General features: G+C 36.4%; 1 protein-coding gene across 1 annotated transcript; it reads left to right on the top strand.

Annotated features, from left to right (window-relative positions):
- Positions 1 to 4,589: 4,589 nt before the first annotated feature.
- Positions 4,590 to 14,515, top strand: KdelR (ER lumen protein-retaining receptor). The gene is made up of 6 exons (XM_045758858.2): positions 4,590 to 4,795; positions 6,516 to 6,616; positions 8,311 to 8,469; positions 9,174 to 9,320; positions 10,910 to 11,015; positions 12,880 to 14,515. Exons 1-6 carry the CDS (start codon positions 4,705 to 4,707, stop codon positions 12,912 to 12,914), a joined length of 639 nt encoding a protein of 212 aa, XP_045614814.1. The 5' UTR covers positions 4,590 to 4,704; the 3' UTR covers positions 12,915 to 14,515.
- The last annotated feature ends 2,268 nt before the right edge of the window (positions 14,516 to 16,783 follow it).

Raw genomic sequence — 16,783 nt, 5'->3', positions numbered from 1 at the left:
GGAGAATAAATAGAATAGTAATCTCTGGACACTTCAGTAATCATTGACTTACTCATGGAGGGTGACTTATAATTAAGGGCACTAATCAGAGGGATCAAGGGACGTATGTAAACTGCTGAAAGACAGCACATTAGTACAATTGCAGATATGATTAATACACAGCAGTAGAAGTTTAAATATAATAGGCTGTCTCATTTGATTCAATAAACTAACTGCATGTATATTTCCCTACTTGAGGTAACAGAATTGATGATGTAAAGTGATAGAGACAAAGATTTGTACTTATTCTACTCTGCCTGAAGTTCTGATGTTCAACCCTCCTAGGCCCATGCAACACATGCTCCAAGTTGTACTCTACTCCTCACTGCCTACTCTGTCTATTGTTCAATCTTGTATACAACGGCTGAGAGTCATGCGAGGCCCTGTGGTATCTTTTGATCCTGTCTAGTACAGTACTCTCGAAGTCATTTAGCAAATCTGCAACATATCTGGCAGCGTTCTCTTAAGCTCCTAACCTACGTGAACATCTCCTAAGTGTGTAAACTACGTGAACAAGAACTAGAACAATTTTGAACACTATGTCTGTGTTGACTCTGTTATCAATGATTTCTGACAAAATGGTATGAGGGACTCTGAGCTCTAACTACTTCATATACTCACAAATATTGGAAGATATGCTAGTGGAGGCTAATAGAATAACTCGCATTTCATGTTCTCGCCATGTTCCATGTACGATCACTAACATCTTGTGAGATGGGGATATTAAATAAACTTGCAGCTTATTTTTTATCTACACTCTGTAATCTTTTATACAGAATAGGGTAGCAGCACATTAATGCTGTGTATACATATTAATTAATGCCTGTTGATGAATAAATTCTGGTGCAAAATTTGCAATTTCAGTTATCACAAAATTGTTCAATTTTTTTCATTCTCTTCTTCAATTCTTAAATGTTTCTAATCTCATTTTGTTGTAAGTGTTTCCCTATTAAGCTTGAATATTGTTCACCAATTTTGTTTCGCATTATACCCAGAACACACTGTGTATTAGTGGCTTTAGGCACTGTACTTGTCATACCTATAGGAATCCTCCATTGTTCATGTATCTTATGTATGTTTATGTATGTACTGTACTTTTGTCTAAATAAAATATTTGTATTATATTGGGACAATATTACATGTCAACTTTTTGGTAGTTCTCTTGCCACCAGTGACCTATTATATACCCTGGAGAGTGAGAGTGGCAAGCGTCGTGCTTCTGATCCCGTCCTTTAGTATCCATGGTGAGATTCCATCTGGGCCAACAGCCATTGTCATGTCCAGTTCCAGTAGATGCTTCCTTACCTCACCACTGGTAATCTCAGATTCCTCCAGTGTCTAGTTAAACACCCCCTCTCTTAATTCATGAGCCTCTTGCTCACTTGTGAAGACCTGAAATTTTCTGTTAAGTTCCTTGCATACATTATTTATTTATTTATTATATATATACAAGAATGTACATTGGGTTTATGAGCGTACATAGCATTGATCTTTTTACATTTTTGCAAAGGCACCAACATGCATAGTATTTTGAGCAGAGACAAGTCTACCTTGTCATACCTTCTTGTCATTCTCAGTAAACCTGTCCACTTCTATTCTTAGTGTCCTTACCTTCACTGATTTTTCCTCTTGATGTGGCTGTGAAGCAATTTATTTTCTTTATTTGCTATGTTATTTTCATACTGTGTCTGCCTCTTTTGCTCTGAGGTACTTATTCCTGGTCCTCTGCTATCTTTGCTGCCTTGTGTTCTGTGGTTTCTCCATGCCCTTGTACTTGTATGCTGTGCCACCTTACAGTCCTGATTAAACCATGGGTTTCTCCTTTGCATTTCGTTTTGTGTTTTGCCTTTTGAACCAAGATAAATTTGTCTGCTGCTTCCTGACACTTCTGGGTGATGTAGTCCATCATGTCTTGTGCAGCCTTTCCTCTGAGCTCTGCAACCTTTTCCACTACTGCCCACAGGATGGGTATGGAGTACATAATAAATTAAGTAAGCTATATTATAACTGCTATAATTACTCGTGTTTTCTGCTCAATACCTGCATGTAGTGATTCAACAATTTATAAGTCTGGTGTGCCATCACTTTGATTACTGTACCCAAGCATGGAGACCTCATCTTCAGAAAGACATAGCTGCTTTGGAGAAAGCTCAACACCGGGCAACAAAAATCATTCCAGAACTAAGTCATCTCTCATACCAGGAATGGTTGAAGGCCACAGGGCTAACAACACTGCACTGTGAATCTCTCAAACTTAAAATACTGAACAAATTGAACGATGTTGATAAAGACAATTTCTTCAAAAGGTTAGATGTAACAAACAAGGAGCAATGGTTTCATACTCAAGAAGCCAAAGTGTAGGACTGAGAACAGGAGATGCTTTTTTTACCCACGGTTATAAACACATTGAACGGCGGGTGTTGTGCCTATCACACATTAATAAAGAAAAAATAAAGCTGCCTTGTCCTTTACAGTGTACCAATTGCGGGCAAAAAAAAACAAGAGAATAAAAACTTTAAATATGTAATAACAAAAAATGGCTAATTTTACACAAAATAATAATAAACAATGACAAAAAAAGTTGACCACTTGGCTTAACACAATCAAAAAGAAAATATATACAAGTGAATTTACATTACTGACAAAAGATGAATGTGCCACTATATACAATGTGCTCTGGATGTCAACCATCACCCATTCGTAAGAATATCAAGGTAAGGGAAGACTCAAATGAACTGAGAGAGCACCAAGAGGCTTCTGGTTGACAACGGCTGTTTGTTGTTTATGATTCGCTACTTGGAACAAAAAGTTGCAAGTAGCACGGGCTATGGTGAGCCCGTAGTGAACTTACCTGGCACAGGAGAAGAGCTGTAACATGTTGACCACGGATTGATTGATTGATGAAGATTAAACCATCCAAAAGGTGGCATGGGCATGAATAGCTCTAAGTGGTGGCCTTTTGGAGCCATTACCAGTATCATTAGCTGATACTGGAAATCTGTGGAGGTGTGACTGCACCCTAAGGAGAGGTCGTGACCTCAAACCTGCAGCTTGTCAAAGGTTCCCCCCCCCCCCTCATTTGCCCTGATGATTTTTCCCAGTTCGATTTTACAAATTAACAGTTTTGGCACTTAGGCTTCGGCGGGTAGACAGTTCCATTGTTTTTTTAAATAACCCTGTGGGTAAAAAAGCATTTCCAGTTCTCAGTCCTACATTGTGGCTTGTTGAGCTTGAAACCGTTGCTCCTTGTTTGTGTTACATCTGACCTTTTGATATTTTAGGGTTCCGGTAGTACAGTCGGGTTCGTCCGGGTTCGAACCCTGGGTGGGCACATTTCCTTTCACCTAATGCCTCTGTTTATCTAGCAGCAAGTAGGTACTGAGGAGTTAGTCAGCTTGTAAACTTGCAACCTGGGTAGGGTCAGTAATTTGACCTTGAGAGGGGGGTGGAACCTCGATGGGGTGGAAGCCTAACGTGAATGTATACACTCTGGCTTCCTGTCCCCCCGACACAATGAATTATGAATTATATTAATTCATAATCAATGAATTATAATAATTAAATTAATGTTAGCTCGGTTAACATTTAAAGTACAACTGGGTAAGAGGCAAATGGATGGGACCTTCGACAAGCCGCCGGCTTCTTGTCCTCATGGAGGCCAATAGTGTTTCTCAGGTAAACTCAGGTAAAGTATATGGAGGGTTGTTTGAGTATTCTTGATCAACGAAACTATTAATGATTTTTGAAAGTTGAGATCGAGTCAGTTCGTTGCAACAAGAATACGATATAGGACCACAATATAAGACAGAAAACAGGAGATGCTTTTTCACCCATAGGGTTATTAAAAAAAAACTTATGGAACTGCCTACCCGCCGAAGTCCTAAGTGCCAAAACTCTGCTGAATTGTAAAAATCCCAAATTGATAAAATCGTCAGGGACAAATAGAGGGACATTTGATAAACCGAGGACCTTCCTGTCCTCGACGAGGCCACTAGAGAGACAATAGGCCTCAGGTAAATTCAGGAAAACTCCTGAAGTGGAGGGATTTAAATACATACATAGCCTAGTTAATGTTTATTCGTCATGGATATATTACATATCTTAGGTATATTAGGAAAATAAACACTCCAACAATCTCCCTAATATTTGCTTATTAAAGTATTTAAAACAAATTACTTATAATGCTATGCCTTAGGAAAAAATGAGGAAAGTTCATCCAACGGGCCATCCACGCTAAAAGGAACACTCTGATCTTTAATGACTCTTGTTTCCAATAAAACATTGTGTATTTCCTTTCAGAAAGTAACATTAAGCTTCACTAGCTATATATAGATATTATAGCTACAATCGTTGGGAAAGTAATATAATTTTAGTGGAAGATAATCAATTAATTAACTTACCAACCCAGTCAACTTTATTAATACAAAAATGATTTTACTCTGTGACCTTAACGAAAGTAGGTCAAACGATATATAAAGTTATTTAGAGTGAATCAAATCACCACAGTGTGTATATTGGTAAAAAAAATTGATATATATTTGACAGTTGTACAAGATCGGAGTGTTCCGGAGACAGTACTGCCATCTGTTGACGGGGACGAGAACGTGTGTCGGGAGCCACGTCATTTGCTCTGATACTGACTTTGTCTGCCTCACTCCAGCCAAAATGAACATTTTTAGGTTGGCAGGGGACATTTCCCACCTCTTGGCAATTATTATATTGCTCCTGAAGATCTGGTCGAGTCGATCATGTGCAGGTGAGCGGCGTACATGTGTTAATATATGTGTTATGTGAGGAGATTAAGGGCGGGCCCGGTTTGTTTATCACGGCCCGTGTTGATGACCCAACCAGCTGACGTTTGCTATAGGTCAACATTTAGGACAGTATTGCTTCATTATTAACAACCAAAGTGGTCTCGAGAGTGATGACGTTGGTTTGGTTCTGGGTGAATGAGATGTATGAATGTGTGAATATAGTTTAATGTTGGTTTATGTTGAGGGAGCCGAGGTGGGCCCCTACACCTGACAAATTACTAATTTTCGTCTATTGTTAAGTGTAATTATTCATATATGCTTATACTGGCACCAGTTTAATGGAATGGCAATGAAAATTGGCCTTGTACCCTACTTTTCTCTGTTTAGACCAGATTTGGGATCATAGGTAGTTTTTGTTATAATGAGAAATTAAATCAAATGGAACCACTTTAATTTGCTAAACAAATAATTTTCTTAAAATTCGCCAGGAAATGTGCACAGAATAGTGGGAAACCGAATGTTCTTCTATTAAAGATTCACATCATATACCTTTTGTGTTGATATATATATTCTTAGTTATTGTAAGAATCCCCGACCGTCCAAGTGGTTGGGCACCATTCCTTCCCCCCGTCCCATCCCAAATCCTTGTCCTGACCCTTTACAAGTTCTATAAAGTCGTAATGGCTTGGTACTTTCCCCCTGATAATTAAAAAAATAATTAGTTGTAATTTTAGTGATTTTGTTCTCTATCCATTGGTGCAAGTTTATGAAGTTAAAAAAATCTATAATGCAGGTGTGGGGGAATGGCATTAAAAGTTTTGCTCTCATAGCCCTTCACCAAAATAATCATAAAAATGTTTTAAGGAAAAACTTTGAGACTGGCCAAGATTATCTCTGGTAGGTTCCCCCCTGATACTTTGGTTGGTCCTCTGATAAGCTCTGCACACTCTGTGCTCAGGTGTTTCAAGAGCTTCATTATTAACTTGCAAATAGAATGTTAATTGATTTTGGGAAATTCCGAGATCAGATGACACATTTTAGCATCATTGGAATGTTGACAAAACATTACTGATGATGCTAAAATACTTCATCCGAATGCTAAAAATGTTAGTGAATTACCACATAATAATTAGCATTTTTTCATTTACCTAGAGGGTGCATACAGCCCATTGCTGTAGCCACCTCTAACCCTATACCATTGTCATTTACCTGGAGTGGGAGCATATCTGATGTGGGTTTCAGTTCTTCTACTACCCGAGCCTGGTCTGGGGGGCCATGCTTGCTTGAATCCTGATGTTGCTTAAATAATTGCAATAGCTCAGTGGTGTCAGCAGTCATAGGAGGCCACAAAATAGTCAGACATCCTTCAGCTCCTGGTCTCCCATCTTATGTTTGTATCAACTGCCTGCCCCAACTTAAGGTCGTCACTATACAGTATAAGATTATTATTTTTGTTTTTTAGAAAGGATAAGAGATGTAAAGTGGTTAGTGAAGTCTGGTCATTGGGTGAGCCTTAGGTTGTCTGAAGTCGGTTACAACAGAGCTAAGTAGAATCAAGTTAGAAATGATTGTTACTATGTAATAGCAATCATAGCAAAATATATACAGCACTGTGGATATATTTTTTGTTTTTACATATGTGAAAATCTATCATTACTTTACTATTTGTTATGTAGCCATACTGACTTAACATTGTTATAATTACATGACATTAATTTTCAGGTATCTCTGGAAAGTCTCAGATGATGTTCGCTCTCACATACACTACGAGATACCTGGATCTCTTCACCAACTACATTTCCCTTTACAATTCCTCCATGAAGGTATGAAACGGGAGTAGATTCTCCAGTTATAACTGGACTATTTATAGTTCAGTATAGTTTACTCATTCATAAACTTGTATTGATTGTTCTTTCTTGTAGATTGTCTGATGCCATTTTATAATATTTTGGTTACAAAATATGCTTTGCAATTCTTGGGTTGATTTGTTTTGATCGTACTGTTCTAACTACAATGTGATAATTGCATTTTCTTACAATTGTCAATGTATTTTAAGATAGTAATACTTAATAGCAAATTTAAAGTACAAGTTTATTGTAGAATACAGTAATTGGTTAATGACTACACATCAGTGTTATGGCATTGACTCCTCTAACCATTGGAAATGAAGCAGTAAAACACCAGAGAGTTTTGAGAAAAGGTAATATTGTCATTGTTGTAGATGTGATAATGTATTATAAATATGGGATAAAATAGGTGGAAAGTTTTTTTTTTTTCAGCAAAAGAACATGAAGTTCAGATGTTGAAGATTGACTTGTACTGTATAATATACAGTACACATACAGGTATTATGTGCTGTGTGTATATATATATATTTGCCAGCAATTCTAGCATGAACTCACTTGAACGAATTATATGGGGTGAGGCCGATTCATTTCATAAGGGATTTTGTTCTGTCTTGGATCCTAGAACCTCCCCTCTTGCAGGTTAAATAATAATAATAATAATTTTTTTTTAGAGGGCGTACATTCACAATAATGAATATAGTACCTGTATAGGTTTGTGACTTGCCATGATTACAGGGATGCTGTAACACAGCTGCATTCCAATACATGGGCGGAATGCCCATGTATCGGAATGCATAAGTCTGATATACATCACTAATGTGATATATATCAGAGAAAATCCACTAGGGCCATGACCTGTGACCAAGGCATTGCCAGCCATATGCTGTACCACTGGACCACCGCTGTCTTGTAAAAGTCATACAACTAGAGTTCTACTGAAATCACAAAGTCTGGAGGCCCCTACTGAAGCCAATCAGTAGCTCCTATTGATTGGCTACTCCAGACTTCCTGTGATTTCAGAAGAAATCCGGTTGTATGACTTAAAAAGTCGGCGGTTGTCCAGTGGTACATTGCCAGCTTTTGCGGCTGGCAATGCCTTGGTCGTAGATTCGTGCCACCTCAGCCCTAGTGGATTTTCTCACTGTGAAGATTGCTCAACTCCAACAGTTATATTCAGGGTACAGAAGAATGTGCAGTATATTCTAGTTATATACAGAAGTTACTATATGGTAACATGGACTGTAAAAAAATAATTAAAGTGGTCCCAATTGTAATGTGATCTGCTAGTGTGTACCATATCCTTTACCAAATTTATATGGTATTTGATTATCAAATTTTCTTTAAAATTGTCCTTAATCAAAAATTTGATTTGACCTGTAGACATTTGAGAATTTGTGATTTTATTTTGTATTTTCCTGTATATATATATAAAGTGCATCAGTGATATTGTCTGTGTGCAACAGGTGAATGATATAATAAATAAGTTGTATTTTTACTTTACTATTTAATATCTGTAGCCTTCTTGCACTTAATTATTCACATTTTTTTGTATGCTGACTTTGGCACTTTGAAAATAGGAGAAACGAGGTTCTGATACAATACAGTATATATAATAAAAAAAAAATGCATAGATGATAGAATGTGTATTAACAACTTCCAATGATTTGCAGGTGATCTTCTTGGCAGCTTCATATGCTACTCTGTATCTTATATACATTCGCTTTAAGGCAACTTATGACCACAACCATGATACCTTCCGTGTAGAGTTTCTGCTGATTCCAACAGTCATACTTTCTCTCCTCATCAACCATGATTACTCTCCCCTCGAGGTAAGACAGCAACATGCAAATTATCACCCATAATGGAAACTGTGCCGTATGTAGAATCTTCTCTAAAAGGGTGAGGTGTCTGGAAGATACCATTTTGCTTGCAAGGCAAAACATCATCATCAGTAGCCACAAATATTGTCTGAATAATACACAGTTGTCTGTAAGTTAGTTTGATAAGTTTAAATGGTCAAAACTTGCTAGGCTTTTGAAAAGAGGTGGCAGTAAGACCTCCACCACTTTTGCCAATTATTTCCAAGTACCGTATTGAAGCTCAAATGGGCTTGTTCTCGTAATTTAAACCCGAGACCTCAACACCTTGTATTAAATGTTCACCAGATTGTATATGCGAATTAAAGGTAGAACTAAAGTACTGTACTGCATTGTAAGGTGCATGGGGTCTATGCACCCATCGTTATGATTTTGAAATGATATTTTTGGTACATTTAATATACAGTATTTCAAATTATCGAAGTTGGCATGGTAGCTACCCACTTACCCACCCGGACCTGAAAAATACAAAAATTCTTTAATGAGCTAACAGTTATTTGTTTAAATATCAACTTGCATTTTTTTGCCTTTTGATTAAATAGATAAAAAAAACCAGGTCCCAATCTGGACGGGCTGGGTTTAAAGAAGAAAATCTAGTTTTATACCAACCATGATGCAATAATGTAGTATTTACAAAATTTCTTTATTTTTTGCAGATCTTGTGGACTTTCAGCATTTACTTAGAAGCCGTAGCCATCTTGCCACAGTTGTTTATGGTGTCAAAGACTGGTGAAGCGGAGAGCATCACATCCCACTATTTGTTTGCTCTGGGTTCATACCGGGCCCTCTACATTTTCAACTGGGTTAGTATGCTTGCTGCATATGATTTCCACATTGTTGCATTAGTTCAGTTTATCTTTTATATGGAATAAAGGAATGATCTTCTCTTTGCCTCATGTCTAAATATCATTATAATATAATGGAATAAAGTATTTCTGTATGGGTACATGAGTTGTCTAAAAGGCAGGAGGAATGGGAGGAAGAAGGGCATTTAAGGCTTCTCTTAACTTCAAAAGGTTTGTGTTGAATTGCAGAAATAAAAGCATAGAGACAGGATTGCCACCTTGTTGGATGATAGACTGGTGTATTGTATAAAATTACAATCGACCCCCAATGGTTTGGCTTTCAATAAACCGAGTTGTGGATAAATTTTGTGCACTGTCGCACCATAGTAGTTGATGCAGGGGAATAGTGATATATGGTAATGTCTTGGCTTGCATTCATTCTTTGTACATTAGTCTAACTGCTGGAAACAAAAAATAATTAGAATATATGAACTACAGAGGTTAAGGTTTGTATACAAAATTATATGCAGATGGGCTATGACTGGAAATGCTTTTGCCTGTGCATTCAGTAGTTTTTTTTATTGAAAAAAGGGGATACTGTGTATTCTGTAGTACCGAATGCCTTTAACAAATGCAGAAAACATTTTTGCTCATTTTCAAGTTTCTTGCATGGTTTTAGACTATTGTGGGAGCATTTCATGATTATTATTATATTCTCATTAGTTTGCACCATTAGACACTGATATGAAATTAGTTTACTGTCAAATTGTTGACATTCTCGGAACAAAATGACTACTAATACCAAGTAGTAATTGATCAGTGTTTGTCACTTCTTTCCTGCTATCCACTTGCTTATGTTACATTTTCTATGTACAGTACGCATATATATATAAATATCAATGCATGTTTCTGCTTGGGCTGAACGGATGAGCAACATTCTCTCTCTATGCTGGTCAGCCTTCAATCCCCAACTGTCCAAGTGGTTGGGCACCATTCCTTTCCAAACCCGTCCCATCCCAAATCCGTATCCTGATCTCTTCCAAGTGCTATATAGTCATAATATCTTGGCACTTTTTCCTGATAGTTTCCATTCCATTCCTGCTGCTGAGCTTTTCACAATTGTATTATTAGTTATGTAGGTTAGGATAAAGTGTTCATTTATGCCCGTTCACCCATAACTATTTTTATCATTGTGGTATGTAATTTTTTTTTATAATAGATGTACTTGTATACAGGAAAGGTTTTTGTGATTAAGTACAATTGTTAAGAATGTTTATGTATTAATATAGGGCAGTGTTTATTCCACTGCCTACCCACTTTATAGTGCCAAAATCCCCCTTACTCTTGTTAGATAAAGGTGGAGATTATATTTGGAATGTGTAATTTGGCTACTTACCACTTAAAAAAAAATGGAGGAAGTCACATTTACTGTTGGTTTGCCATAAATATGTATGTGGTATAAGTTTATTGAGGTAAAATACACACAAAGGGATGAGGTAGATCAAGCTATTCTCACCCCATTTTATGTGGTATTGTGGGATAGAGATTGATGCTTTTTGTTTTCTAAAAATTTCTTTAGAACATTTGTAGCATTTTATTTGTTTCAGGTTTACCGCTACTATGCCGAAGGCTTCTATGATCTGATCGCCATTGTGGCAGGAGTTGTGCAAACAGTTCTCTATTGTGACTTCTTCTATCTCTACATCACCAAAGGTATGATCTATATACTGGGATAACTGAATTTAGCTAGTGAATATTTATAACAAAACTATATCAGGTTAGATAATTAAATTGCAGTTATGTATAGTACAGTATGTCTGTCTGGCACTATTTAACAAACAAAACATCGAATTGATTTGGCACTCGGGATACTCCCCAGTCTTTTATACTAAGTTTTTTTTTTTTAGTTTTTTTTTTTGTTTATCTTCCGTCAGTTAGCCTGTGTTTTAAACAAGAATAAATCTTTAAATTTAAGAATATAATATTTGCTATCAATTCACAAAGAATGACCAGTACCTGGCTAGAGGTAATAGTGACACTAGTTTGATTTTAACAGCAAAAGCTGATTTTATACTTACGATTATTTTATACTATATACTCTTCACGGTACAGTATTCTACATGTACTGTAATTTAAATAATACCAGTAGCTAGTTTTTTCATATCTGTACCTCCATATAACGAATCCTTTTAGACATCGGATCATATCTGTTTGCCATACAGTATTTTTCCACTGAAATTAGGATTTATTAAAATTAAGGGGGGGTGGGGGTGGGGGAATGCAGCAAAATCTAGATAATCAGTTTATGCAAAGTAATATCTATACAAATGTTTTTTATTTTCACTAATCATACTTTTTTGTAATTTGTATTCAAATAATTTCTTCATCTTTTAGAACTGTTTTATTAAGCTTTTACTGTACTATTAAGAAAACCAGTTCACTTAACTTTTTCTGAAACATCCATACCTACTCTGAGGGCACATGTAGTCCGTTTTTCTTGTGTCGTCGTCGTCTACCCTCTCGTTACTCAACTATTTTCACTTTCAACTTGCAAATAATATAATTACTTGCAAGTTGAAGCCATATTGTGTGGCAAGAGTGATACGGGTAGACAAGGGTAAGAAAAACGTCCTTACCGGATACCTAACGTATCCGGTAAATGTCCTTACCTAAACGGATAAGAAGGGGCAAGTAATTAAAGAAATAGATCACATCTGGAAAGGCTATCACCTGGCTGAAGAGCCACTTTGTGAATAAAATTGAGAGCAGTGGTGTAAAGAGAAGTGACAGCATTGAAAACCTCTAAACATGAGGGCTCTCGTTGTTAGGGACAGTTGGCATAAACCATTGGTATTGAAGGACTTCAATGCCAGCTCAGAGTAACTGCAGAAGTTACAGATGTCATAATATAGACAATAACTGCATTTTGCTGCCACCAGATTATCAAGACTGTGCTGCAAAAAGGGTAAATGAACAAATTACTGTTTACATTGTTTGCCATGCATTATTTATATGCATGCAAAATCAATACTTAAATTTTTGTTCGAGAACTGGGTTTCGTGCAAAGCCAAGTTGGTTCAAAAACTATATACTGTAATCCAGATTTTGTACTGGACGGTACATTTGTGCAAGAACTAGTCCTCTTCATATTTAATCTCTTGATGCACACTTAAGGGACTAGCTTTGAAGAAACTTGTGCACAAAGCATTTTTTTTTTCTTTTTAATCTAAATGTGTTATGCCTTATTCCTTTTAGTAACTCGTTCCTTAGAGTTGTGGTCTCGAATAAGATTCAGTCATTTCAACTGTGCTGATTTCTCTTTTTGTAATGTCATTGATTTCATAATGAAATCTTGCTTAGATCATATTTAGGTGGTATGTTACTTTCAAATTCTTGAAGCATTAAGTAAGTTTCTTGCATTGTAAATTGTGTACTGTGCAATTTCAAGATGTTACAGAAAGATTGCAGAAAAGTATCTGTTGTAAATATTGTGTACCAGTGCGAGTGAATCTTGGAGAACAAGTGAGTCAATTTCCAAAGATTTAGCTTTTAAATTTGAAAATATTCTTCATTTCAGTGCTGCAAGGCAAGAAGCTCCAGTTACCAGCCTAAAGCAGCTCCGGAATGCTTTTCTTGGTGTTGCCTCACCCCTTTGAATACCGAGCTGTCAACGGTGTTACACAAACCATGGATTTAGTAGGGCGACATTTGTTCTTTAGTTAATTTGGAACTTTTTATATATTTCTTTAATAGAAATGATAGCTCTTGTAATGAAGCTAAACAAAGATGAGCTGATTGGTCTGTGTCAAAACTCACAAAATAATAGATTTTTAATGAGAATGTGGAATGCAAATTATATACTTTGGTTATAGAAATTATATGAAAAACCTTGTAAACGAAAAAAATTAATAAAAAATCTCATTTTATCGATGGATATTATAATTTGAGAAGTAATAGCAGACAACGTAAAGGATATGAGCGCTAACAATTTATCAAAAACATCCGCTTGTAATAGTGTTGGTCTAATTCATTTGGTTTATGTGAATCTTTGGTTGTACTTGTTTATTACATTTCACTATTTAAGTAAAAATTTTATATCGGCACATGTTGGAATGATTTTGACGTGATGCTTTGAGGTAGCAAACTGTGTGGCAAGTGCTCAAGATTTGATAGCACAGACGGCTGCACAAAATCATCTGAGAACTGTACAAGTGAACATCTAGCATTGATGACAGTGAAGTGACCCTATGAGTAAGCTCGCACAAGAGTAATATTGTAAAGATGTCACTCTTTGATTCGGTGAATATTAGTGGAAGCTAATGGTTAACAGTACTGTAATTTCAAAATATTTGTTTTTGTAAATGAATACATCTTAGAATCATAAGCACCATTATTTCAGTGACCAGTATGTCAAGTGAAATATGCAAGCATTGTAGGAATAGTATACATTAGTGTATCATTTCTCAAGCTTATGGAAAAATTTGTTGTAATTAGGTTACTCTCATGATTTTCATCTATCATATTTTGAGTGAATGTGATATTGGTTAACATTTGTGACAAGATGTTTAACTTAGTTCCAGCTACAGTATTCTGTATTAAGTGAAAGCACATAACACACAGTGTAAAGTGCTGCATATAAATGTGTGTACATCTTGTTACAAATAAGTAATGATGATTGCGACTTTGAGCATTAATTCTGTTAAGGACCATTATTTTGCGCAGCAAGACAGATTGATGTCCTGTTCTTGAGGACGAGGAAGACTTCCAGTATGCACTTTTCATATTCAGTTAGCTTTTACTAAGTTAAGCAGTAGACATAGCTATGTATTGTACAGTATAAATGCCTCTTTATACCTTTGTTGTTTGTACTCCAGTGATGGAGAACAATGTGATGGAAGGGAAAATAAATACTTTTTTCTGGGTATATAGTAAAGGATATCTTGGATTTATTTAATTGTAAGAAGTACTAAAGTTTTCCAAATAGAACCGGAAGTTCAGTAAAACATTTGAAATTTTACTAATGGCATACTTGAAAGGATTAATTGATTTTTATATGTAGATTTCCTTTACTACAATATTATCCCTGAAAACCTCCATTGCTTTCCAGTTCTATACAAAAGGTTAAGTAAATTTTGACAACAAGCAGTCTCTTCAGAAGTTACTGAAATAAACGGTCATTGTGGTGATCAATAAAGTTTGTATAATATGATAAATCAATTAATATCCCAGTCTATTTTCTTAAGTTACACAGGGAAAGACTTTAATAGGGGAGTAGTATATTTGACAAGTGCTGAAAATGTTTTAACTTATTTAAAATATATATTATGATGTTCTCATTCTAAAAAGGTTATGACTGGGTCCTGTGGCACATTGGTAAGTGCAGTTAGAATACTGTACAGACAAATGGTCTTGGCTTGATTTCTGTGGTAGGACAGCAGCCTCTGTAGTGTTTCCTTTCATCTGATGTCTTAATCTAGTAGTAAATAGGTACCTGGGAGCTAGACAATTTTTGTGGGGACCTTGATAACCCTAACAGATCTGTCCCTGACTATGGGGCGACAAGGTGAATTATGATGAAAGTTAATACTGTACTTTAATGGTCTGGCTCATTGGCCCATTCCCAATTCTAAGCGTTCTGGGCATCTCAGGATCCCACTAAGCAACACCCAAAATGTTGATGCTCTCAACATTTTCTCAGTTTTGAGTTATTACTATAAATTTAGTGGCAGAATGTTCGCAAATGAATTTGCAAATATTCTTGGGGTTGATTTCTGTGTAAATCAAGCGCAATGAAAGGCTCTGTACCTCGGGACACAGAGCTTCGTTCTGATGACCTAACATTTAGAGAGCAATACCGGGCAATAGTGTCGCCTAGAAAAATGATAGGATGGATTATGTGAATCTTCAGATCTAGAGAGCCTATTACAATGCTCTTTTTTTTTTTTTTTTTTTTTTAAATCATTTGTGCTGTTTTGCCTTGAGTACTGGTCGATAAGTACTTCCTTCAGAGCAGGAGAGATTGGTGAAATAGGGAATACAGAGAACATAGTCAAGATAGTGCCTAAATTATTGGAACTGTCTCAAAGCTTTCAAAATTTACTCTGGAGAGGAGAGGGTTCTTATAATATATACATGGAAAATGCTGGAAGGCAAGGTCCCAAATTTGCAAATTAAATGAAAAACTTGCTAAAATTAATAATAGGTCAGGAAAATGCAAAATAGAGCCAGTGAAGAGTACAGTTGCCATAGGCACTGGCTGTGCCGTATCCTCTCTGCAAGTATAAGAAAATTGCCAGAACAAAAGTGGACTTCAAGATAAAATTAGACAGTTTCCTGTAAGAAATGCCGGATTAACCAGGTAGTACGGGTCGTTCCAAGCAAGTCTGGTTGGCCAAGCTCTCTCAAGTCATTCCTGGCCCCGGGCCGGGCTTGGAGAGTAGAACAACTCGCAGAACCCCATCCAGGTTAGAGACGCTGAGCATTTTTTCTCGCTTTTTGCCACCGCGTAGTTTCATCTAGTAATGAATCCTAGCATGTTCTTTTAATTTTTTATTTTGAAGTGGAGAGTAGAACAACCAACACTCCCGAGTCTTGATAATTTTTCTGCATCAATTTAGCATTTTATCCATGTTAAGATACATTTGCTTCCTCTTTCCAGGACTATCCTACTCTTGCTGACAAACATGTTATCTAAAAAAAAATAAAACTGCATGATAAGTCTTTATTAAGGCGAGGCAATATTGCTTGTGCATAGGGAACTATCACATGGTCTGGACCTGTAGAGTATCTGGAGTATATACTGGGCCCACCCTCGGAAATAGTAGCATGTGCTGTTCAAGATCAGTAAAGAAAAAAATATACATGTATTTTGAAACTAATATTTACAAAAAAAATATTTCCGCTGAAAAGAATAAGATTTAATGATGCCGTGTTACCAATTTTTTCCCGCTCATTTAAAAGTTTGGATTCCAGTCCAAAAATATTTCAAATTGTTCTGGTAGTCAAACATTTCAAAATAGAAATAGCCTAAGCTACTCTGTCCTTTTGAGATGTATTTTATTGTTCCAATAAACGCATTTGAACTTGACCACGAGCGAAAGCCTCCAGGCGAGGGAAAATATACCAGCCTTAAATGTATAATTGAAATCGTTTGGTGAAATACATATTCAGGAACTCTGAACAACACCACAACTGTGTTTTATTTCTCAGTGACACGCTAAAGAAGACCTACTACCAAAAGGACTTGGATTCGATTACGGTTGGGATGGCGGGGGGGGGGGGGGGGGGTTAAAACACAATATTCATCTAACCTTAGGGTTAGGATTATAATTCTTGAATCAATTCCCCAATAATTAATAAAAGTCAAACAGGAAGGTATAAGACTGGCTCAACAGGTCCACTTGATTTATCTATAGAGAATGGAGCACACGTAGTGTCTCTCATATCCTTTTGCCAGAGAACGGTTTAATAAACCATACTCA

The sequence above is a fragment of the Procambarus clarkii genome, chromosome 35 (genome assembly GCF_040958095.1).
Source record: "Procambarus clarkii isolate CNS0578487 chromosome 35, FALCON_Pclarkii_2.0, whole genome shotgun sequence".
NCBI classification, from domain to species: domain Eukaryota; kingdom Metazoa; phylum Arthropoda; class Malacostraca; order Decapoda; family Cambaridae; genus Procambarus; species Procambarus clarkii.
This window is presented reverse-complemented; position numbering and strand designations above follow the sequence as displayed.

Bases quoted from the DNA above. Each gene is read 5' to 3' on its own strand.
- KdelR (XM_045758858.2), top strand. From the start codon at position 4,705: ATGAACATTTTTAGGTTGGCAGGGGACATTTCCCACCTCTTGGCAATT. The intron at 9,321-10,909 runs GTTAGTATGCTT...TATTTGTTTCAG, and splicing joins CCCTCTACATTTTCAACTGG to GTTTACCGCTACTATGCCGA. The intron at 11,016-12,879 runs GTATGATCTATA...TCTTCATTTCAG, and splicing joins CTATCTCTACATCACCAAAG to TGCTGCAAGGCAAGAAGCTC.